General features: G+C 39.0%; 1 protein-coding gene and 1 long non-coding RNA gene across 5 annotated transcripts in view; one reads left to right on the top strand and one right to left on the bottom strand.

Annotated features, from left to right (window-relative positions):
* The window catches only part of LOC117064966, a 54900-nt gene that overhangs the window by 12025 nt on the left and 19648 nt on the right, over positions 1–23227 (top strand). For all 3 annotated transcript variants that reach the window (XR_004429770.1, XR_004429771.1, XR_004429772.1), the window contains exon 2: positions 17708–17801. This is a non-coding gene — a long non-coding RNA (uncharacterized LOC117064966). The remainder of the gene's footprint in view (positions 1–17707; positions 17802–23227) is intronic.
* Positions 15196–23227, bottom strand: part of CKMT2 (creatine kinase, mitochondrial 2) — a 32518-nt gene continuing 24486 nt past the window's right edge. Inside the window, exons 8-10 of one of the 2 annotated variants that reach the window (XM_033179247.1) lie at positions 22083–22217; positions 17878–18003; positions 15196–15455 (exon numbers count right to left, since the gene is read on the bottom strand). In XM_033179247.1, coding sequence (XP_033035138.1) covers positions 15336–15455; positions 17878–18003; positions 22083–22217 — 381 coding nt within the window. In that variant the 3' untranslated portion in view covers positions 15196–15335. The remainder of the gene's footprint in view (positions 15456–17877; positions 18004–22082; positions 22218–23227) is intronic. The other variant, XM_033179248.1, reaches the window with a different exon arrangement.

Raw genomic sequence — 23227 nt, forward strand, 5'->3', positions numbered from 1 at the left:
CCCTGTAATCCCAGCTACTCAGGAGGCTGAGGCAAGAGAACTGCTTGAACATGGGAGGCGGAGGTTGCAGTGAGCTGAGATTGTGCCACTGCACTCCAGCCTGGGTGACAGAGCGAGACTCCATCTTAAAAAAAAAAAAAAGCTTGAATAATAAAAAATTTTACCTGTCTACCAGAAAGAGATGTGACTGCACTGTTAACCACATTGTTGCCAAATGAGTAAAATGTGTAAAAGATTTTAATACCAGTCCTCTTTTATTCATTAAAGTCTTTTTGTGGCTTGTTAATTTTAATGGTATAACCTAGTTCTGATTGAAGTGCACCTGAATGCAGTTAGTGCCTCATCAGTCCTGATGAGTTCCAAGTAATTCAGGCCCTGTCTGCAGTGTTCACAAATTGTGTCTATATTGACATCTGTTTTATGCATATTTGCACGTGTCTTCAGCAGCACAGTTTTTATAATACAGGAGCCCAGTGTCTTCCTTTTTGACCCCATCTACATTATTTAAAAGAGTTTTCAATTTTCATAATTACTTTTATGCCAAAAACAAGTTTTATGCAAACAAAGAATTTGTGATGATGCCAAAAGTTGGCATTCAGGTTGAATATAGATACAGCTTATGAGTCTAATACACTTTTGAAGAATAGGGAATCTCATGTATATAGTAAAAAGTAAATGATAATATCAGTTCATTGGATTTCCACTGTAACTCTAAGTTTCATGAAGCTATTAAAAATCTTCTTAAATCCTGCTTTTACAGTTTCATAATTACATGCCTCAAACTAGGTTTACTCATTTTCAGATATAGATTATGTTTGCAGAATGAATACATGATTAATTATGGGTACACATCTTTAATCCTTCATTTCTTGTGTGGGTGTTTTCACAGCACTCAGATAAGTGATTGGTTGAACATGGTCAAACAGTGTAACCCCATTTCCACCCTAGGGTGACTAGAGCTTTCTCTGATGATGCTGAACGTTTATTCATCAGTTATGATCTCGGTCTTTTTTGTTTGTTTGTTTTTGGAAATGAAGTTTCACTCTTGTTGTCCGGGCTAGAGTGCAGTGGCGTCATCTTGGCTCACTGCATCCTCCACCTCCCAGGTTCAAGCAATTCTCATGCCTCAGCCTCCTGAGTAGCTGCCACCACGCCTGGCTAATTTCTTGTATTTTTAGTAGAGACGAGGTTTCACCATGTTGGCCATGCTGATCTCGAACTCCTGACCTCAGGTGATCCCCCTGCCTCGGCCTCCCAAAATGCTGGGATTACAAGCATGAGCCACTGCTCCTGGCCCAGTTATGATTTCTTAATTCCCTTTTTTAGGTTCCATGATAACCATTTGCCTTCTCTGTATTAAAAAAAAAAAAAAAGTGTTTCTTTACAGAAAGGGTAAAATGAAGATGAAGCTGGTACAGCATCCTTTTCTGAATCATCCAATTCCAATCTTGCCTCCTGGGTGGTTCTTTGGTTTCATTTTACAGATGGCTAATCTCCAGTATGTGCAGATTTTTCTAGTTTAATTTTCAGATGGAAGTCTTATTAACTGACCTTAACGTTTTTTTGAGGGTTTTGAGGCGCCCTCATGTATTCTGCCTCTCAATAAAATTTTAAGCTCCTGGTTAGTTCCCTGCATAGATGAGAAATGAAATAAACAAATGACTATCAAATACATTAGATATTTTGTCATTTTATAACAAAGCTTTTTTCCATTAAAATTGAGTAACAGCTATATATCCCTGATTTGCACTTAAAAATTATGCTTGATTCAATTTTAAATTTCAAAAAGTTGGTATGCAATAGTTTTTGACAATCAAAAGGAATGAAATGTTTTTTTGTCTAGGGACTACAGTTGAGAAGAGGGGTCACTGTTGTGAAAGGGGAGTCAATTTTGGGAGCAGAAAGGTAGAGCTGGCCAGGTGTGGTGGCTTATACCTATAAACCTAGCATTTTGGGAGGCTGAGGTGGGAGGATCACTTAATGTCAGAGTTTAAGACCAGCCTAGGCAATGTAGTGAGACTTCATCTCTATAAAAAAATATATATATATATTAAAAATTAGCCAAGCATGGTGGCACATACCTGTAGTCCCAGCCACTCAGGTGGCAGAGGCGGGAGGATTGCTTGAGCCCAGGAGATTGAGGCTGCAGGGAGCTATGATTGTGCCACTACATTCCAGCCTGGGCAACAGAGTGAGACCCTGTCTCAAAAACGAAACAACCAGAAAAAAAAAAAAAAAAAAAAAAAAAAAGGCTGTTTTTACATAGAGCAGGGAGCAGTGGGGAATAAGAGACTTGGCTGCCTCCCGGTTCTTACTGTTAGCTTGTTCTGTTGTAACTTGACAGAGATGTGATACAACCCTGGCCTGAGAGCATATAATTGCAGGCTCAGGGCTGAATGTTTGGTTTACACAATGAAGTAAGCCACCAAAGTCTACCAAAGTGATAGATGAAAGTGAGGGAAATTTAGAATAGATAATGGAGGAGGTTGAAGATGAGTAGCAGCAATGGGACTTTAGTTCATACCAATAACCTCCCTCTTCTAAGATGCTCCTTAGGATGTGAGACCCATGGAAGTCATGGAAGAGCTTTTCCCTGAAGTAAATTTGTATGATGCACAGCGTACTGTGGTGGCCATGAAAATATATAACTGAAATTCCCTCTTGCGGGGACCATAATTGACAAATAACCTCAATTACTGCCCCTCTGGATGAACCATTGTGTTGACACTGAGGCCAGGCTTCCTGTAGTCTGTGTTCAGCTCATAACTGAGTAAAGTCCATTCTTGCCTTAGGAGATGCAAAACTCTTAGAGCGGGTGTGAAGACGGCTGAATCCATTGGCCTGGTTGAAACTTTCTTGGTCTGGGACTTCTCCTACCCCTTCTTGCCGGCTTCCCTCTCAGTGTAGCTTACTGATTTGAAAGTATCTACCTCTTCTTATCCTTTCCCACAAAAATCACTTTCATGTTAAATCCTGTCTTGGTGCCTGCTTCTTGGCAGCCCAAAACACAGATGATATTCTTGTTTAAGTCTCCTGTTTTTTCTTGATACTTTGTCTACTTGTTCTATGGAATTCTAAGAGTGAGACATACTGCATATTTGTCTATTTCCTCTTGCAGTTCTGTTAGTTTTGGCATCATATATTTTGAAACTTACTATTAGATGAGCGCATATTTAGAATGTTTAAGTCTTCATGAATTTGACGTGCGTAATTATGAAATGCCCTCCTTTATGCTTTTTTCTGGAGTATTCCTCAGTGATAAAATATAACACTGTTTCTTTTGATTGGTATTTTCACAGTATGTCTTTTTTCATCCTTTTACTTTTTGTGTCTTTAAAGTGAGTTTCCTGTAGACAGGATATCATTGGTTTTTAAAATTTTTTCCCCAGCCTAATGGTCTCTGCCTTTTAAGTGGAGTGTTTGGACCAGCGATTGACACAATCTTTTTTTTTTTTTTTTTTTCTGTAAAGAGCCACATACTACATATTTTGAGTTTTGCGGACGATATGGTCTTTGTTGCAGTTACTCAGATCTGCCATTGTAGTACAAAAGCAGCCACAGACAGTATGTAAATGAATGTATGGCTATGATGAGTCAGATTTTGCCTGTAGCTGTAGATTGTCTTTTTTTTTTTGAGACGGAGTCTCGCCCTGTTGCCCAGGCTGGAGTACAATGGTACAGTCTTGGCTCACTGCAACCTCTGCCTCCCAGGTTCAAGGAATTATCATGCCTCAGCCTCCTGAGTAGCTGGAATTACAGGCATGTACCACCATGCCCAGCTAATTTTTGTATTTTTGGTACAGATGAGGTTTGACCATGTTGGCCAGGCTAGTCTCAAACTCCTGACCTCAAGCAATCCGCCCACCTAGGTCTCCCAAAGTGCTGGGATTACAAGCATGTGCCGTTGTGCCCAGCCAACTGTTTATATTCGATGTAATTGTGGATATAGTTGGCTTTCCATAGATACTGTAATTTATTGCACTTATACCAATGAAAAGAGTTGTATTCTTCTTCCTTCATTTGGAATTAATTTATTGATGACTTTAAAGTGTTTTGTCAGAAGATTAATTTTTTCCTCCCCTTTCCTATTAAAATAGAATCAGTTTTCTTTAAAAGTCTTGGAAGAAGAAAGAGGTCTACTTCTGTGATGCAGTATGCTCCTAATAGGCACACTCTCCTACAGATAAGAACTATACACTCTGATTAAGTTTTTAAAATTATACAAGAACTCTGGAGATGGGAAAAAAGCAGGTAGCTTTTGGAGAGTATTCAAATCTTAGAGGTTGAGATTGCACAAAGGACATTTCAAATTTTGCAGCATTAGCCTGCATAAGCCACAGATACAGTATAGCATGGAGTGGCTAAGACTCCAATAGAGAACCAAGCTCTTTTCTGGCCTGGTAAACCAGGAGATGGAGCCTGGAATAAGCATAGCCACCAGAGGGGGTATTCTAGAGGAGAGACCCAGAGAAGTGGAGGTCCAGGTTCTCTGGATGAACTCTGCTCAAATCTTTACTTGACCCCTGAACAACACATGAATGAAGCAGCTTCAAAACAACCACTGAGGCTGAAATAACTTAACTGTATATTGAACTTGCAGTCATTGCAGGTGAGGCCACAGTTTGAGTCTAATCAAGGTAATTGCCTGCTAAGACAAATACCTCAGTCATTTTTAAAGCAATACAGCAGAACTCAGGTTATACAAAATATAACATTCTCAATGTCCATGATATAATCCAAAATTACTTGACATAGAATGAACTAGGAAAATATGACAAGAAAAAAGACAGCCAACAGAGGTTTGCCCAGAGATGAACAAGGTGACAACACAAGGACTTTATGCCAGCTATTCTAACTGTGCTCAATGAATGAAGGCAAAGATGTTTACAATGAATGAAAAGATAGAATATCTCAGCAGAGAAATATATGTAAAAAAAAAAAAAACTTAAGAAGTAAAAGTTAAAATATCTGTAATGAAAAAAGATTACTGGTTGAGCTCAGTAGCAGAATAGAGAGGACAAAGGTCGAATAGAGAGGTAAGAATTTTGAAACTTAAAGATAGAACAATAGAATTTATTCATTCTGAAGAAAAGGAAATGATGGAATAAACAGAAAAGGGGGGAAATTATTTTAAAAATGGACACTCAGAATACTGTGGAACAATAGCAGTAGGTCCAGTATATGTCTAATTGTGAGTCCTAAAAAGGAAAAGATAGAGAATGAGACAGAAAAAAGCATTTGAAGAAATGATAACCAAAAACTTTCCAAACTTTGTAAAAGGTATAAGTCAACATAAGAAGCTCGGTGAAACTCAAATAAATATAAATATGAAGAACATCACCTAGGCACGTTAACTGCTGAAAATCTTATAAGCCATCAGAAAAATGACACATGACATACAGAAAACAACTATTTGCATAACCATGAACTTTTTGTCAAAAAACATGGAGAAAGAAGAAAATGGAACAAAATATTTAGAGTTGAAGGAAGAATAAAAAGAATGGAGGAGGGAATTTAATGATCATTGAGCCAGGTAATTACGTCTGTTTTTCAAACTGAATTTTATGCCCTTAATGTGTTGTGAAATCCATTTAATGTATTACAATCAGAATTTTTTAAAATTGGAGGAGATTAAGACAGTATAGAATAAAGTATCAGAGTGTATCTCAGATTGTAAGGGTAACTTTTGGTACATGAAAGCTTTGTTTGGATTTTATATACATTCACTTGGATATTCATATATGTGTGTACTGGTTTTTTTTTAATTGTTGCATTTACATTTATGTTGGAGTCTGTACTGCCATTTTTATTCCTTGTAATACACTTGTCAGGCTTGTTTATCAAAGTTATAAATTGGGGCTGGGCACAGTGTCTAAAGCCTGTAATCCCAGCACTTTGGGAGGCCAAGACAGGAGGATCACTTGAGCCAAGGAGTTTTCAGGCTTCAGTGAGCTGTGATCCTGCCGCTGCACTTCAGCCTGGGTAACAGAGAGAGAACCTGTCTTAAAAAAGAAAGAAAAAAAAAATGGCAAGGCCTGGTGCAGTGGCACATGCCTATAATCTCAGCACTTTGGGAGGCCGAAGCAGGCAGATCACCTGAGACCAGGAGTTCGAGACCAGCCTGGCCAACTTGATGAAACCCTGTCTCTAGTAAAAAATACAAAAATTAGCTGGGCATGGTAGTGCGCATCTGTAATCCCAGCTACTTGGAAGACTGAGGCGTGAGAATTGCTTGAACCTGGGAGGTGGAGGTTGCAGTGGGCCAAGATTGTGCCACTGCACTCCAGCCTGGGTGGCAGAGTGAGAACTCATCTCAAAAAAAAAAAAAAGAAAGAAAAAATCATATGTTGGTAAGTATAACTTTTTTTTTTCTGTTCTCTAGACGGGTTTGTTTAAGTGTGTTATTTCTTAAATGTTTTGAAGATTTCACTGAAAGAGATCACTAGAGTTTTCTTTGTGAAAAGTTTTTTGGTTTTTAAGTAATAGGGTAAATTTTTCGAATCCAAATCATATCTTTCAGTTTTTGTCAGATGGTTTTTCAAGGAATTTTCGCATTTCATTGAAATTGTCAAATGTATAGGCATAAAGTTGTTCTTAAAATCTTCTTATTGACTCATTAATGTCTGGATGACTTGTGTGTTTGCCTGTTTACTCTTTTTTCTTGTAATTTGCTTTGTTTCTGTTGTTATGTCAATAGGTTTTTGGGGAACAGGTGGTGTTTGGTTACATGAATAAGTTCTTTAGTGGTGGTTTCTGAGATTTTGGTGCACTCATCACGCGAGTAGTGTACAGTGTACCAGATGTGTAGTCTTTATCCCTCACCCCCCTCCCACCCTTTACTCCCAGTCCCCAAAGTCCACTGTATCATTCTTGTGCCTTTGTGTCCTCATAGCTTCGCTCCCACTGATGAGTGAGAACCTACACTGTTTGGTTTTCCATTCTTAAGTTACTTCACTTAGAATAATAGTCTCCAGTTCCATCCAGGTTGCTGCAAATGCCATTATTTTGTTCCTTTTTATGACTGAGTAGTATTCCAAGTATATATACCACATTTTCTTTATCCACTTGTTGATTGATGAGCATTTGAGCTGGTTCTGTATTTTTGCAGTTGTGAATTGTGGTGCTATAAACATGCATGTGCAAGTATCTTGTTTGTGTGATGTTTTCTTTTCCTCTGGGTAGATGCCCAATAGTGGGATTGTAGTGGGATTCCTGGATCAAATGGTACATCTACTTTTAGTTCTTTATGGAATCTCCACACTGTTTTCCATAGTGGTTGTACTAGTTTACATCCCCACCAGCAGTGTAAAAGTGTTCTCTCTTCACCACCTCTACACCAACATCTATTATTTTTTGATTATGGCCATTCTCGCAGGAGTAAGGTGGTATTGCATTGTGGTTTTGATTTGCAGTTCCCTGATCATTAGTGATTTTGAGCATGTTTTCATATGTTTGTTGGTCATTTGTATATCTTCTTTTGAGAATTGTCCATTCCTGTCCTTAGCCCACTTTTTGATGGGATTGTTTGTTTGTTTTTTTCTTCCCAATTTGAGTTCCTTGTAGATTCTGGATATTAGTCCTTTGTCAGATATATGGATTGTGAAGATTTTGTCCCACTGTGTGGGTTGTCTGTTTACCCTGCTGATTGTTTCTTTTGCTTTGCAGAAGCTTTTTAGTTTAATTTCCACCTATTTATCTTTGTTTTTATTGCATTTGCTTTTGGGTTCTTAGACATGAAGTAGTTGCCTAAGCCAGTGTCTAGGAGGAGTTTTTCCATTGTTATTTTCTAGAATTTTTATGGTTTCAGGTCTTAGATTTAAGTCTTTGATGCACCTTCAGTTGATTTTTGTATAAGGTGAGAGATGAGGATACCAGTACCGTGCTGTTTTGGTGACTATGACCTTATAGTAGAGTTTGAAGTCAGGTAATGTGATACCTCCAGGTTTGTTCTTTTTGCTTAGTTTTGCTTTGGCTATGTGGGCTCCTTTTTGGTTCCACATGAATTTTAGGTTTGTTTTTTCTAGTTCTGTGAAGAATGATGGTGGTATTTTGATGGGAATTGCATTGAATTTGTAGACTGCTTTTGGCCGTATGGTCATTTTCACAATGTTGATTCTACTCATCCATCAGCATGGGATGTGTTTCCATTTGTGTGTGTCGTCTGTGATTTTTTTCAGCAGTGTTTTGTAGTTTTCCTTGTAGAGGTCTTTTACCTCCTTGGTTAGGTATATTCCTCAGTGGTTTTTATTTTGGAGTGTGTGTGTGTGTGTGTGTGTGTGTGTGTGTGTAGCTATTGTAAAAGTGGTTAAGTTCTTGATTGATTGTCAGTTTGGTCACTGTTGTGTTATAGCAGTTCTACTGATTTGTGTACTTTAATTTTGTATACTGAAACTTCGCTGAATTCATTTTTTTGTTCCAGAGCTTTTTGGAGGATTCTTTAGGGTTTTCTAGGTGTATGATCTTATCATCAGCAAACAGCGACAGTGTGACTTCCTCTTTACCAATTTGGATGCCCTTTATTTTTTCTCTTGTCTGATTGCCCTGGCTAAGACTTTCAGTACTGTGTTGAATAGAAGTGGTGAAAGTGGACATTCTTGTCTTGTTCCGGGGGAATGCTTTCAACATTTCCCAGTTCTGTATAATACTGGCTGTGGGTTTGTAATAGATGGCTTTTCTTACCTTAAGATATATCCCTTCTATGCCAATTTTGCTGAGGGCTTTCATCATAAAAGGATGCTGGATTTTGTCAGATGCTTTTTCTGCATCTATTGAGATGATCATGTGATTTTTGTTTTTAATTCTGTTTATGTGGTGTATCACATTTATTGACTTGTGGATGTTCAACTATCCCTGCATCCTTGGTATGAAACCCACTTGATATGGTGGATTATCTTTTTGATATACTGTTGGATTCGGTTAGCTAGTATTTTGTTGAGGATTTTTACATCTGTGTTCCTCAGGGAAATTGATCTGTAGTTTTCTTTTTTTGTTATGTCCTTTCCTGGATTTTGGTATTAGGGTGATACTGGCTTCACAGAAAGATTTATGGAGGATTCTCTCTTTCTCTTTTGGAATACTGTCAATATTTGGAATATTGTCAGTCCTTCTTTGAATATCTGATAGAATTCAGCTGTGAATCCATCTGGTCCTGGTTTTGTTGTTGTTGGTCTGTTCAGAGTTTGTGTTTCTTCCTGGTTTAACCTAGGAGGGTTGTATATTTCCAGGAACTTATCCATCTCCTCTAGGTTTTCTAGTTTATGCACATAAATGTGTTCTAGTAGCCTTGAATGATCTTTTATATTTCTGTGGTATCGGTTGTAATATCTCTTGTTTCATTTCTAATTGAGCTTATTTGGATCTTCTCCCCTTTTCTTGGTTAGTCTTGCTAATGGTCTATCAATTTTATTTATCTTTTCAAAGAAACAGCTTTTTGTTTCATTTATTTTATGTATTTTTGTTTGTTTCAGTTTCATTTACTTCTGCTCTGATCTTTGTTATATATTTTTTCTTTTTTCTTTTTTTTTTTTGGAGATGGAGACTTGCACTGTCACCTGGGCTAGATTGCAACAGCGTGATCTTGGCTCACTGCAACCTCCACCTCCCAAGTTCAAGAGATTCTCCTGCCTCAGCCTCTCGAGTAGCTGGGATTACAGGTGCCTGCCACCAAGCCCAGCTATTTTTTTTTTTTTTTTTTTTGTATTTTTAGTAGAGATGCAGTTTAACCATGTTGGCCAGGCTGGTCTTGAACTCCTGACCTCATGATCCATCCGCCTCGGCCTCCCACGGTGCTGGGACTACAGGCGTGAGCCACTGCACCTGGCCGATCTTTGTTATTTTTCTTTTCTTTTTCTGAGTTTGGGTTTGGTTTGTTCTTGTTTCTCTAGTTCCTTGAGGTGTGACCTTAGATTGTCCATTTGTGCTCTTTCAGACTTTTCGATGTAGACGTTTAATGGCATGAACTTTCTCTAAGCACTGCCTTTGCTGTATCCCAGAGGTTTTGATGGATTGTGTCACTATTATTCAGTTCAAAGAATTTTTAAATTTTCATCTTGATTTCAGATTTCATTGTTGACCCAAGAATCATTCCAGGAGCAGGTTATTTAATTTCCATGTATTTGCATCGTTTTGAGGATTTCTTCTGGAATTGATTTCCACTTTTATTCCACTATGGTCTGAGAGAGTACTTGATATAATTTCGATTTTCTTAAATTTATTGAGACGTGTTTTGTGGCCTATTGTATGGTCTGTCTTGGAGAATATCCCATGTACTGATGAATAGAATGTATATTTTATAGTTGTTGGGTAGAATGTTCTGTAAATATCTGTTAAGTCCATTTGTTGTAGGTTATAGCTTAAGTACATTGTTTCTTTGTTGACTTTCTATCTTGATGATCTGTCTAGTGCTGTCTGTGGAGTATTGAAGTCTCCCATTATTATTATGCTGCTGTATATCTCATTTCTTAGGTCTAGCAGTAATTGTTTTATAAATTTGGGACCTCCAGTGTTAGGTGCAAATATGTTTAGGATTGTGATATTTTCCTGTTGGACAGGTCCTTTTATCATTGTATAATGTCCCTCTTTGTCTAACAGCTGTTGCTTTAAAATTTGTTTTGTCTGATATAAGAATAGCTACTCCTGCTTGCTTTTGGTGTTTGTTTGCATGGAGTATGTTTTTCCGCTCCTTTACCTTAAGTTTATGTGAGTTCTTGTGTGTTAAGTGAATCTCTTGAAGACAGCAGATACTTGGTTGGTGAATTCATAACAATTCTGCCATTCTGTATCTTTTAAGTGGAGCATTTAGGCCGTTTACATTCAAAGTTAGTATTGAGATGTGAGGTACTATTATATTCATGTGGCATTTGTTGCCTGAATACCTGGGTTTTTTTTTTTTTTTTTTCCCATTGCAATATTGTTTTATAGGTCCTGTGAAATTCATGCTTTAAGGAAGTTCTATTTTGATGTATTGCAAGGATTTGTTTCAAGATTTAGAGCTCCTTTTAACAGTTCTTGTAGTGCTGGGTTGGTAGTGGCAAATTCTCTCAGCATTTGTTTGTTTGAAAAAGACTGTGTCTTTCATTTAGGAAGCTTAGTTTTCCTGGATGCAAAATTCTTGGCTGATAATTGTTTTGTTTACAGAGGCCAAAGATAGGACCCCAATCCCTTGCTGCTACTCTGATAGGTTTTCCTTTATTGGTTACCTGATGCTTTTGCCTCACAGCTCTTAAGATTCCTGCCTTCGTCTTGACTTTAGGTAACCTGATGGCTCTGTGCCTAGGCAATGATCTTTCTTCATTGAATTTCCCAGGTGTTCTTTGAGCTTCTTGTATGTGGGTATCTAGATCTCTAGCAAGGCAGGGGAAGTTTTTCCTTGATTATTTCCTCAAATATGTTTTCCAAACTTTTATATTTCTCTTCTTCCTCAGGAATACCAAGTATTCTTAGGTTTGGTTGTTTAACATAATCCCAAACTTCTTGGAGGCTTTGTTCATTTTTTAAAATTCTCTTTTGTTTGTCTGTGTTGGATTGGGTTGATTCAGAAGCCTTGTGTTTGAGCTCTAAAGTTCTTCCTTCTATTTGTTTGATTCTATTGCTGAGACTTTCCATTGTATTTTGTATTTCTCTAAGTGCATCCTTCATTTCCAGAAGTTGTAATTGTTTTTTATTTATGGTATTTCTCTGGAGATTTTCTCATCCATATCCTGTAACATTTTAAAATTTTCTTTAAGTTGGTATTCACCTTTCTCTGGTGTCTCCTTGAGTAGCTTAATAATCGACTTTCTGAATCATTTTTCTGGCAATTCAGAGATTTCTTTTTGGTTTGGATTCATTGCTGGTGAGCCAGTGTGATCTTTTGGCAGTATTAAGAACATTGTTTTATCATATTACCAGGATTGTTTTTTCTGGTTCCTTCTCATTTGTGTAGACTATGTCAGAGGGAAGATTTAGGACTGAAGGCTGCTATTCAGATTCTTTTGTCCCACAGGGTGCTCCCTTGATGTGGTGCTCTCCCTCTTCCCTTAGGGATGTGGCGTCCTGAGAGGCAAACTGCAGTGATTGTTATTTCTCTTCTGGATCTAGCCACCCAGCAGAGCTACCAGGCTCTAGCCTGGTACTGGGATTGTCTGCAAAGAGTCCTGTGATGTGATCTGTCTTCAAGTCTCTCAGCCATAGATACCAGCACCTGCTCTGGTGGAGGCAGCAGGGGGTGAAATGCACTCTGTGAGGCTCCTTGGTTGTATTTTTGTTTAGTGTGCTAGTTTTGTGTTGGTTGGCCTCTAGCCAGGAGGTAGCACTTTCAAGAGAGCATCAGCTGCAGTAGTATAGGGAGAATCAGGCAGTGGGTGGGGCCATAGAGCTCCTAAGACACTATGTCCTTTGTGTTTGGCTACCAGGGCAGATGGAGAAAGACCATCAGGTGGGGGCAAGGTTAGGTGTGTCTGAGCTCAGACTCTCCTTCGGTAGGGGTTGCTGCAGCTGCTGTGGGGTATGGGGGTGTGGTTCTCAGACCAATGGAGTTGTTTCCAGGAGGATTATGGTTGCCTTTGCTTTGTCGTGCATGTTGCCAGGGAAGTGGGAGAATGCTGGCAGTTACAGGCGTTACCAGCTCCCACGCAACCCGTGAGGCTGGGTTGCCCCATCCCGAGCTGCACTGAGTTTATTTCCAGGCAGCTGGTGAGTGAGGCTGAGAACTTGCCCCAGGCTCCATGCCTCCCGACTGAGGAAGCAAGCAGGGCTTTCAGATTTCATGCCTCCCTGCCTGCCACAGCTTCTGTGCTTGTATCTGCACTCCTGGTTTGCCCACTCCCCAGGTTCTGTCCAGGAGACTTTGTGTTTGGTGGAAATTGTTACAAAGCTCAGCTGGAAATTTCCTTCTCCTTGTGGTCCTTCCCCAATTTCACTGGCAGCCCTCCCCAAGGATACCTGAGAGACAGAGTCAGAAACAACTTCCCTGGGGATGGAGAGTTTCCACAGGGCCCTTCCTGTTGCTTCCTCTACCCCTGTATTTGACTCAGCTCTCTAAATTTATCTCAGCTCCCAGGCAAGGTCAAATTCTTCTGTGATCTGGACCTTTAGGTTCCCCAGTGAAGATGTGTGTGTCGGGGCAAATAATCCCCCTTTCACACTTTCACACCTTGGGCACTCATGATTTCCTGGCTGTCTCCCAGAGCCTGCAGCCTGCCTGTTTGTGTACTGGGTTCTAATGTGAAATATATTTTTTCACATTTTTTTTCCTTTTACAGTAAAAGGGAAAAACAAAGTAAGTCACTGCCTTATTTAATCATCATAAAAACTTTATAAGGCAGGAATTCTCTCCATTCTGCAAATGAAATCAAGACTATTGAGTTAAATAATTTACCTTTGGTCATGAGCCTGAATCTCATGCAAATTTTTTGACCTCAAAACAACTTCTTTTAGGCTGGGCACAGTGGCTCATGCCTGTTATCCCAGCACTTTGGGAGGCCAAGGCAGGAGGATTGCTTGTGTCCAAGAGTTCAAGACCAGCCTGGGCAACATAGTAAGACCCTATCTCTACAAAAAAAAATAAAAAATTAGCTGGGCATGGTGGTGTGCACCTGTCATCACAGCTACTCAGGAGGCTGAGGTGGGAGGATCGCTTGAGCTTGGGAGTTTGAGGCTGCCATGAGCCATGATTGTGCCACTTCATCAGCCTGGGTGACAGAGTAAGACTTTGTCTCAAGGAAAAAAAAATTATTTTGGCTGCTTTCAGAACATTCAGACATGCTCTTTAATGATGTTTGGCGTGAGGGGAGAGTAGCCCAGTCTCCATAAGCAGACTTACTGTGGAAGCCCAGAAGTCAAGGAGAAGACCCATTTCTCTTCCCCTGAGGAAGAGAGCCAGAATGATTTTTCACCCATCGAAGCTTTCTCATTGCATCTGCCTCTGATGTAAGGAATGCAGCAAATTTTAAAAGGCCTGTGACTCAGAACCATGCTCTGTTCATATGAGTGCTTGATGAATACTGATTGAACTAGACCTTAGTAGACAGGAACTATTTGCATGCTATATGACTCCCATGGCTGGAAGATATGGTATTCATTTAGAATTTTAATTAATAATTAAAAGTCCCTTTATCTCTTCCAATGGACTCATCTTATAAAAGGTCTTATTTTAACTGTAATATTGCCAATGTGCTTGTTTCTTGTAGCAAAATTAAAACTTATCACAACTTCTGCAAACAGGATGATGTCACTTACTATAGGGGGTATAACTTGATCTCATTTCTATTAAAAAGTATTTATCTTTTGTGTGTGGAGCTGTTTCCTAACTTGTTACACAATTAATTGCTCCCACCTACTCTATCGTGTTCCTTCAGGCTATAGACATCACAGGATAGAAGGAAAATAACAAGATTCAAGGTAATAATCGGCATGCTGAAGGAAGAATTCTGCTTTCAGGTTATACTAAAAACATTTTCGGTATTTCAGACATCAAATTTTGAATTGTTTTTGATAGACTGAGTATATAGAGAGACAATGGCTAGACCACAGGACAACAGAACTCTCACCCACAACCTCTAAAGCAATCATTCTAGGAGGCCAAACCCTAACCTCTGTAACAGTCAGTACAGGATGGTCAGGACTTGGTCAATGACTGCCGACTTCTCTAATTTTTGCCCCTGCCTCCAACTCAGGACCAATCCGATAAAACCAAATATGCTTCCCCAAATAATCACATAACATACCCCGCTTCTAGATAGCCTGTCTTCAACTACCCCATGCCTGCAACCCCAATCACAGCATACCTGAAACCTCCCCTTTCTTTCACCATAAAGATTTCTCATGTCTCTGCCTGCCTTTGAGTCACTGCCAAATGCAAGTGATGATGGTTGACACCCTTGTGACAGCAAACTCTGAATAAATAAGTAGCCTCTATTTGTGTAGTCTTTCTTCATTGCCACACTTTCAATAGGTAAGTCTTCTCTTGCTCCATTTGCCAGAAAATTGCTTATTATATTAATTCCTTACTTTCCAATGGGGTCCATAAGAGATTTCCTAAAGGGTTGACTAACATCTAGATAGCTAAAGGGTTATTTAGAGGTGTAAGTTGTGGCAAAATCAAAACTTACAAATATGAGTTTTATTGTCTTAAAATATTTTGCTTCTTGTCTACTTGTCATCGGATGTGTTTGCCCTTCTTAGTATTATTTTAAAAAATCAGAAACAAAGCAAAGATATGTTAAGGAGAGTTTTATTTTAAAGATAGGCAGGATCTACAATTTTACATTTTTCCAAGTGTACAAAAACTCTCAGAGTAGAGATTTATGTCTGTCGTACCAGCAGACAGATTATTTATCAACTGGGAAAGGGAAAGTTCACTTTTTGCCAAACTGAGGCAGAGGGGGTGGCACCTTAATATCTTGGCCTCTCTCCAACTTCTTTTCACAATCCACCAGGTAATTGACTCCATCGATGACTATCTGAACAAGCTCAACCTTTGACAGTGAAGAAGATGAATGATTAATTTGAATAGAAGACATCTGCAGGGCATTAATTTAACAGGAACAGCACTGGGATAAATGAGAACTTGCCACTTAGATGGACTTCACAACAATTTCTTCCTTCTCAGAGACGGAAGGCAGAGATATAAGGGTTTCTCTCAATCTTTCCATAGTTAAGATGGGGATACTACTTTGTATGTGAAAGCTTTTTTACTATATGAAAACCGTTAGTTTATATGAAAACCGTTAGTTTGCATCTCAAACATTTTTTTCCTATCAGTCTATACAATATCAGAGTTTATCTAAAAGTAAGACTACAGTGACACCTTTGTGTTGTTCTTTGGCCTGGATCTGAATTCTCACCTGCCACTAATCTGAGCACTGGGTATGCTAATATAGTTCAGATGTCATCATTAATACAGTGAGTGTCTTCCTGAAAAATTAATGTCAAATGTTTGGCAACTAAATCATGTTTGTGCTGTGCTGGGCAAGCTCATTAATGAAATGAAGTTTTACAAATTAAGATATACTTTCTAAAATTCCTGTTCTTAAACTATGTATAGAAGTTTGGTTTCCAAATACTTGTCTTCCTTAAACCATAGCACATCTACTTAATTTTTTTTTCTGCTATGGGATCACCTCCTAAGCAAATGACTTGCACCGCTCCCAAGGAAACCCAAATTAAGAGAGAAATTAGTTAATTCCAGACATACATTATACAACTCAAGAATGAGCAGCGAGGATGGAAGGGATCGTTGAATGTTAGCTCTTAGGCATCACATATTCCAGCTGCCTCCCTATCTGTTTATATGCATAAGGAAACAGGCTCCAAGAGAGGGTTAAATCAGAATGTTAGTCACTACTAACTAAAACACGTATTTTCTACTTATCCCTTTGATCCCTTCCAGTATTGGTGAGAGTATGGTGAGACAGGTCTCTCACTCAATGCCAGTAGACTCTATCTTGGTATAAATCCGGTAGAAAACGTGGTCATAAATAGAGCACCCTGGTTTTAACCCAGGAATTCCTTTCCTAGAAGTATATCCTAACTAAATAACCAGAGTTGTGATTAGAATTATGTATAGAGATGGTCAAATGTACAATCAGGAAAACATTAAATAGATAATAGATTATCTTTACTGTGATTAAAAATCATGTTTTTGAAGAATACTTAATATTGTGGGAAGATGCTCATGATATAATACATTGGAAAAAATTATAACCAGTATTTGGTTATAGTACTAAACATGTATTATAACAATTTTTAAAGTTTTTTGAGTAGTATTTTCCTCACTGTTATAGTGAGTGCCTAGTATAGTTAGACTTAACATTTTTTAAGCATTAACTACATTGTTTTCCAGTAATAAATATCTAGTTAATCTTAGAATCAACAGGGCTAGCCTCCCAGATTTTCTTTATTCACTACACCACACATGATTCAGTAAATTTCAGAAGTTGTGGTGTTATAGTTGGTTGTCCCTCAAGTACTTTACCAGAGCTGATAGCACACTGGCTGATCTAATTGTTTTGAGTGTTTCTTCCTTTCTTTTTCCTCAGTGTACCTACTGGTAGGGATATCAATAGGCAGTGAAATATTCACAAACTGGTAAGGAAGAGAGAACTTTGATAATCCACAGATTTAATAACCAGTCACTGAATTATTAAGAGTTGTGTTATGAGAAGAGGCTTTTAAATTAATGATGGGCGTAATATGTCCAATGGGACCACATCCAGATAAGCTGGTATAACTTACCACAATCAGTATTTGCTTAGCTTTCAGCTGCATGTTCCTTACGTGCCATCTTTTTGCCTCATTCATTGTTTCAGGCCACACAAAGTCTATGAATCCTTTTCATCCTACATATTCATCACAGAATCCTAAGGATTTTATGAGCACAAACTTATCTAAACCTAGCACATAACATATTTGCTATCTTTAGCCTAAGAAATAAAAGTTTAAAACCATCGAGTATCTAAGAACAGCAAAGTGAAGATGATTGTAGCCTTCACCAAAGAAAATTCAGAATCAAGAGAAAATTCTACTATTTTGCCACCCTCAGAGGGATAGCATAGATGTTCTGACTTTGCAGTAATAAAAAAAACTGCAGTCCTTTAGCATAACAGAGCTCCTGCTCACTGAGGATTGTTGGAATAGCTCTCATGGCAGGTCAGTGACAACAGTCCCACTGTGAATTCCTATACTTGCCTATAAATTCTCAGCTCACATTATGTTTACCTTTATGCAGCTACTTCCCATGGAAGAATAATGTTACAGAATGAAAAGCTAACATAACTCAGGACTTGATGGGCGAAGAGGAGGTCTCGAATTTTGTGAAAATGGTAAGGCTGTTTGCTTTTCTCTATTCTCTTAGGCTGATTTTGTTAGTTCATGTTACGAAAGTGAGAGAGACGTTACCTCTGATCGACCAATTCTATCTATGTTGGAAATGTCGTACACATCTGCAACTGCGGCAGTGTCCACACCACCTGTGCCACGCTTCTGGAGTCTTAGGTTTTCCAGGATCTTAGAAAAGCGTGGGTCCTAGGACAAAGGGATAATACTTAAATGTGGTAAGAGGCAAAATCGATTCACAATCATTGGTGCATTTACTGACAAAAGACATATAGTGAGAGAGAACAGTTTAACTTTATATACTTTAAGTTCTGGGAGACGTGTAGAATGTGCAGGTTTGTTAAATAGGTATAAATGTGTCATAGTGGTTTGCTGCACCCATCAACCCATCATCTACATTAGGTATTTCTCCTAATGCTATCCCTTCCCTTCCCCAAATCCCCAACCCCTGTCAGGTCCCAGTGTGTGATGTTCCCCTCCCTGTGTCCATGTGTTCTCATTGTTCAACTCCAACTTATGAGTGAGAACATGCGGTGTTTGGTTTTCTGTTCTTGTGTTAGTTTGCTGAGAATGATGGTTTCCAGCTTCATCCATGTCCCTGCAAAGGACATGAACTCATCCTTTTTTATGGCTGCATAGTATTCCATGGTGTATGTGTGCCACATTTTCTTTATCTAGTCTATCATTGATGGGCATTTGGGTTGGTTCCAAGTCTTTGCTACTGTGAACAGTGAATCAATAAACACATGTGTGCATATGTCTTTATAACAGAATGATTTATAATCCTTTGGGTATATACCCAGTAATGGGATGGCTGGGTCAAATGGTATTTCTAGTTCTAGATCCTTCAGGAATTGCCACACTGTCTTCCACATGGTTGAACTAATTTATACTCCCACCAGCAGTGTGAAAGCATTCCTATTTCTCCACATCCTCTCCAGCATCTGTTGTTTCCTGACTTTCTAATGATCGCTGTTCTAACTGGTGTGAGATGGTATCTCAGTGTGGTTTTAATTTGCATTTATCTAATGACCAGTGCTGATGAGCTTTTTTTCATGTTTGTTGGCCACATAAATGTCATCTTTTGAGAAGTGTCTGGTCATATTCTTCACCTACTTTTTATGGGGCTGTTTTTTTCTTGTAAATTTAAGTTCCTTGTAGATTCTGGATATTAGCCCTTTGTCAGATGGATGGATGGCAAAATTTTTCTCCCATTCTGTAGGTTGCCTGTTCACTCTGATGCTAGTTTCTTTTGCTGTGCAGAAGCTCTTTAGTTTAATTAGATCCCATTTGTCTATTTTGGCTTTTGTTGCCATTGCTTTTGGTGTTTTAGTCATGAAGTCTTTGCGCATGCCTGTGTCCTGAATGGTATTGCCTAGGTTTTTTTCTAGGATTTTTATGGTTTTTAGGTCTTATGTTTAATTCATTTTGAGTTAATTTTTGTATAAGGTGTAAGCAAGGGGTCCAGTTTCAGTTTTCTGCATATGGCTAGCCAGTTCTCCCAACACCATTTATTAAATAGGGAATTCTTTCCCCATTGCTTGTTTTTGTCAGGTTTGTCAAAGATAGTTGTAGATGTGTGGTGTTATTTCTGAGGCCTCTCTTCTGTTCCATTGGTCTATATATCTGTTTTGGTAGAAGTACCATGCTGTTTTAGTTACTGTAGCCTTGTAGTATAGTTTGAAGTCAGCATGATACCTCCAGCTTTGTTCTTTTTGCTTAGGATTGTCTTGACTATACGGGCTACTTTTTGGTTCCATATGAAATTTGAAGTAGTTTTTTCTAATTCTGTGAAGAAAGTCAGTGGTAGCTTGATGGGGATAGCATTGAATCTATAAATTACTTTGGGCAGTATGGCCATTTTCGCTATAAGTGATTCTTCCTATCCATGAGCATGTAATATTCTTCCATTTGTTTGTATTCTCTTTTATTTATTTGAGTAGTGGTTTGTAGTTCTCCTTGAAGAGGTCCTTCACATCCCTTGTAAGTTGGATTCCTAGGTATTTTATTCTCATTGTAGTAATTGTGAATGGGAGTTCACTCATGATTTGGTTCTCTGTTTGTCTGTTATTGGTGTAGAGGAATGCTTGTGATTTTTGCACATTGATTTTGTATCCTGAGACTTTGCTGAAGTTGCTTATCAGCTTAAGGACATTTTGGGCTGAGACAGTGGGGTTTTCTAAATATACAGTCATGTCATCTGCAAACAGAGACAACTTGACTTCCTCTCTTCCTGTTTGAATACCCTTTATTTTTTCTCTTGCCTGATGGCCCTAGCCAGAACTTCCAACACCATATTGAATAGGAGTGGTGAGAGAGGGCATCCCTGTCATGTGCCAGTTTTCAAAGGGAATGCTTCCAGCTTTTGTCCATTCAGTATGATATTGGCTGTGGGTTTGTCATAAAGAGTTATTATTTTGAGATAAGTTCTATCAATACCTAGTTTATTGAGAATTTTTAGCCTGAAGGGCTGTTGAATTTTGTCAGAGGCCTTTTCTGCATCTGTTGAGATAATCATGTGGGTTTATGCCATTGGTTCTGTTTATGTGATGGATTACGTTTATTGATTTGTGTATGTTGAACCAGCCTTGCATCTTAGAGATGAAGCCTACTTGATTGTGGTGGATAAGCTTTTTGATGTGCTGCTGGATTCAGTTTGCCAGTATTTTATTAAGGATTTTTGCATCAACGTTCATCAGGGATATTGCCCTGAAATTTTCTTTTTTTATTGTGTCTCTGCCAGGTTTGGGTATCAGGATAATGCTAGCCTCATAAAATGAGTTAGGGAGGAGTCCCTCTTTTTCTATTGTGTGGAATAGTTTCAGAAGGAATGGTACCAGCTCCTCTTTGTACCTCTGGTAGAATTCGGCTGTGAATCCATCTGGTCCTGGACTTTTTTTGGTTGGTAGGCTATTAATGACTGCCTCAATTTCAGAACTTGTTATTGGTCTATTCAGAGATTCAACTTCTTCCTCGTTTAGTCTTGGAAGGGTGTATGTGTCCAGGAATTTATCCATTTCTTCTAGATTTTCTAGTTTATTTGCAGAGGGGTTGATAGTATTCTCTGATGGTAGTATTTCTGTAGGATCAGTGGTGATATCCCCCCTTTATCACTTTCTATTGTGTCTATTTGATTCTTCTCTCTTTTCTTTGTTAGTCTGACTCATGATCTATCTATTTTATTATGATCTATTTTATTAATCTTCTCAAAAAACCAGCTCCTGGATTCATTGATTTTTTTGAAGGGTTTTTCGTGTCTCTGTCTCCTTCAGTTCTGCTCTGATCTTAGTTATTTGTCTTCTGCTCGCTTTTGAATTTGCTGCTCTCACTTCTCTAGCTCTTTTAATTGTGATGTTAGGGTGTCAATTTTAGATCTTTCCTTTCTCCTGTAGGCATTTGGTGCTATAAATTTCCCTCCACACACTGCTTTAACTTTGTCCCAGAGATTCTGGTACATTGTGTCTTTGTTCTCATTGGTTTCACAGAACTTATTTATTCTGCCTTCATTTCATTATTTACCCAGTAGTCATTCAGGAGCAGATTATTCAATTTCTATGTAGTTGTGCGGTTTTGAGTGAGTTTCTTAATCTTGAGTTCTAATTTGATTGCACTGTGGTCTGAGAGACTTATGATATCCATTCTTTTTCATTTGCTGAGAAGTGTTTTACTTCCAATTATGTGGTCAATTTTAGAATAAGTGCGATGTAATGCTGAGAACAATATACATATTCTGTTGATTTGGGGTGAAGTCTCCCACTGCTATTGTGTGGGAGTCTAAGTCTCTTTGTAGGTCTCTAAGAACAGTGCTCTAAGACAGCGTTCCTCCAAGTGTAGACCTTTGACCAACAACCCCAGCATCACCTGGAAACTTGTTAGAAATGCGAATTCTGCAGGTGGGGCCTAGTAACTTGTGTTTTACCAAGTCCTTCAGGTGATCTCATGCATGCTCAAGTTTGAGAACTGCTTGAACTAGGAGAGACAGAGAAAGGAGATAGAACCAGACAGCACAGAGACTACCTATCTTGATTTGTTACATAAGGAAAAATGTAAAGGCCATATTCTTGAAGCTACCATCTTTTTCTTACAGCCCCTTAACCTTTAATTCTAACTAATACAAATGTCTTTTGAGGCAAACTTAATTTTTTCTTATTTTTATATTGTAGGTAGAGAAAGTAAGGGTTAAGGAATGGGCAGTGATGTTTTCTCCCTCCACAGTCACATCTGAGCTGATCCCTGGCCCATCAGGGCCGTTGGGCACATAACAGTACCTTGCTGAGCTTTGGGATCCTAACGTGGACACCAGCTCGTAGTCCTGTTCCAAGGTTCGAAGGACAGGTCAAAATGTATCCTAGGCGCTCATTCCACATGAACTCCCAGCCTCGTTCTTGGATTAACCGTTCTACCTACAAGTAGAACCACAGCGAATAAATGATAGCATTTTCCAACATCCATTCATTCAGCACATCCCTAGCACCAGTAGGGGAGAGATGTATACCCTCCTCTGGCATGAATTAAATTAAGGTAAATTTATAGTACTCCTTTAAGAGAAAATAATACCTCCCCTACCAGACTATTAAAATGACCCAATTAAGTTAAATGAACCATGTAAATCAGTGGTCCCCAACCATTTTGGCATCAGGGACTGGTGTCTTGGAAGACAGTTTTTCCATGGATCGTAGGGAGGGAATGTTTCGGGATGAAACTGTTGTTCCACCTCAGATCATCAGGCATTAGCTTCTCATAAGGAGCATGCAACTTAGACCCCTCCCATGCGCAGTTCACAATAGGGTTTGTGCTTCTATGAGAATCTCATGCCTCTGCTGATCTGACAGGAGGCAGAGCTCAGGTAATAATGCTGGCTCACCCACTACTCACCTCCTGCTGTGTGCAGCCCAGTTCCTAACAAACCACAGACCTGTACCAGGTCCATGGCCTGGGGGTTGAGGACCCCTGATGTAAAGCAGTCAACATAGTACCTGGCACGTACTAAGCACTCAGTGAATATTGGTGGCATTTTTCATGCCAAGAGAGTAGGAGAATATAGGAATTCTCAGCAGGTAAGTCTATGGTCAGGCTACATTCTCTGTCATCTCTATGCTTAGAATAGCTCAGAGCGATATTAAGTAAATAAAAAAACAAGTAATGATCCACAGACTTCCCTAAACCACAGTGGAATGGGGAGGTAAGCATAATAGCTTTCTAATAACAAGAGAAAGTCACCTATTTTCTGAAGCACCACCTTGGAAGTTCCACTCCAAAAAATGCCTTGAGGCTGGGTGCAGTGGCTCATGTCTATAATGTCAGCACTTCGGGAGGCTGAGGCAGGCGGATCACCTGAGGTCAGGAGTTTGAGGCTAGCCTGGCCAACATGGTGAACCCCCCCCCCCCCCACTAAAAATACAAAAATTAGCCA

The sequence above is a fragment of the Trachypithecus francoisi genome, unplaced genomic scaffold (assembly GCF_009764315.1).
Source record: "Trachypithecus francoisi isolate TF-2019V2 unplaced genomic scaffold, Tfra_2.0 Lachesis_group2, whole genome shotgun sequence".
Lineage (NCBI taxonomy): Eukaryota > Metazoa > Chordata > Mammalia > Primates > Cercopithecidae > Trachypithecus > Trachypithecus francoisi.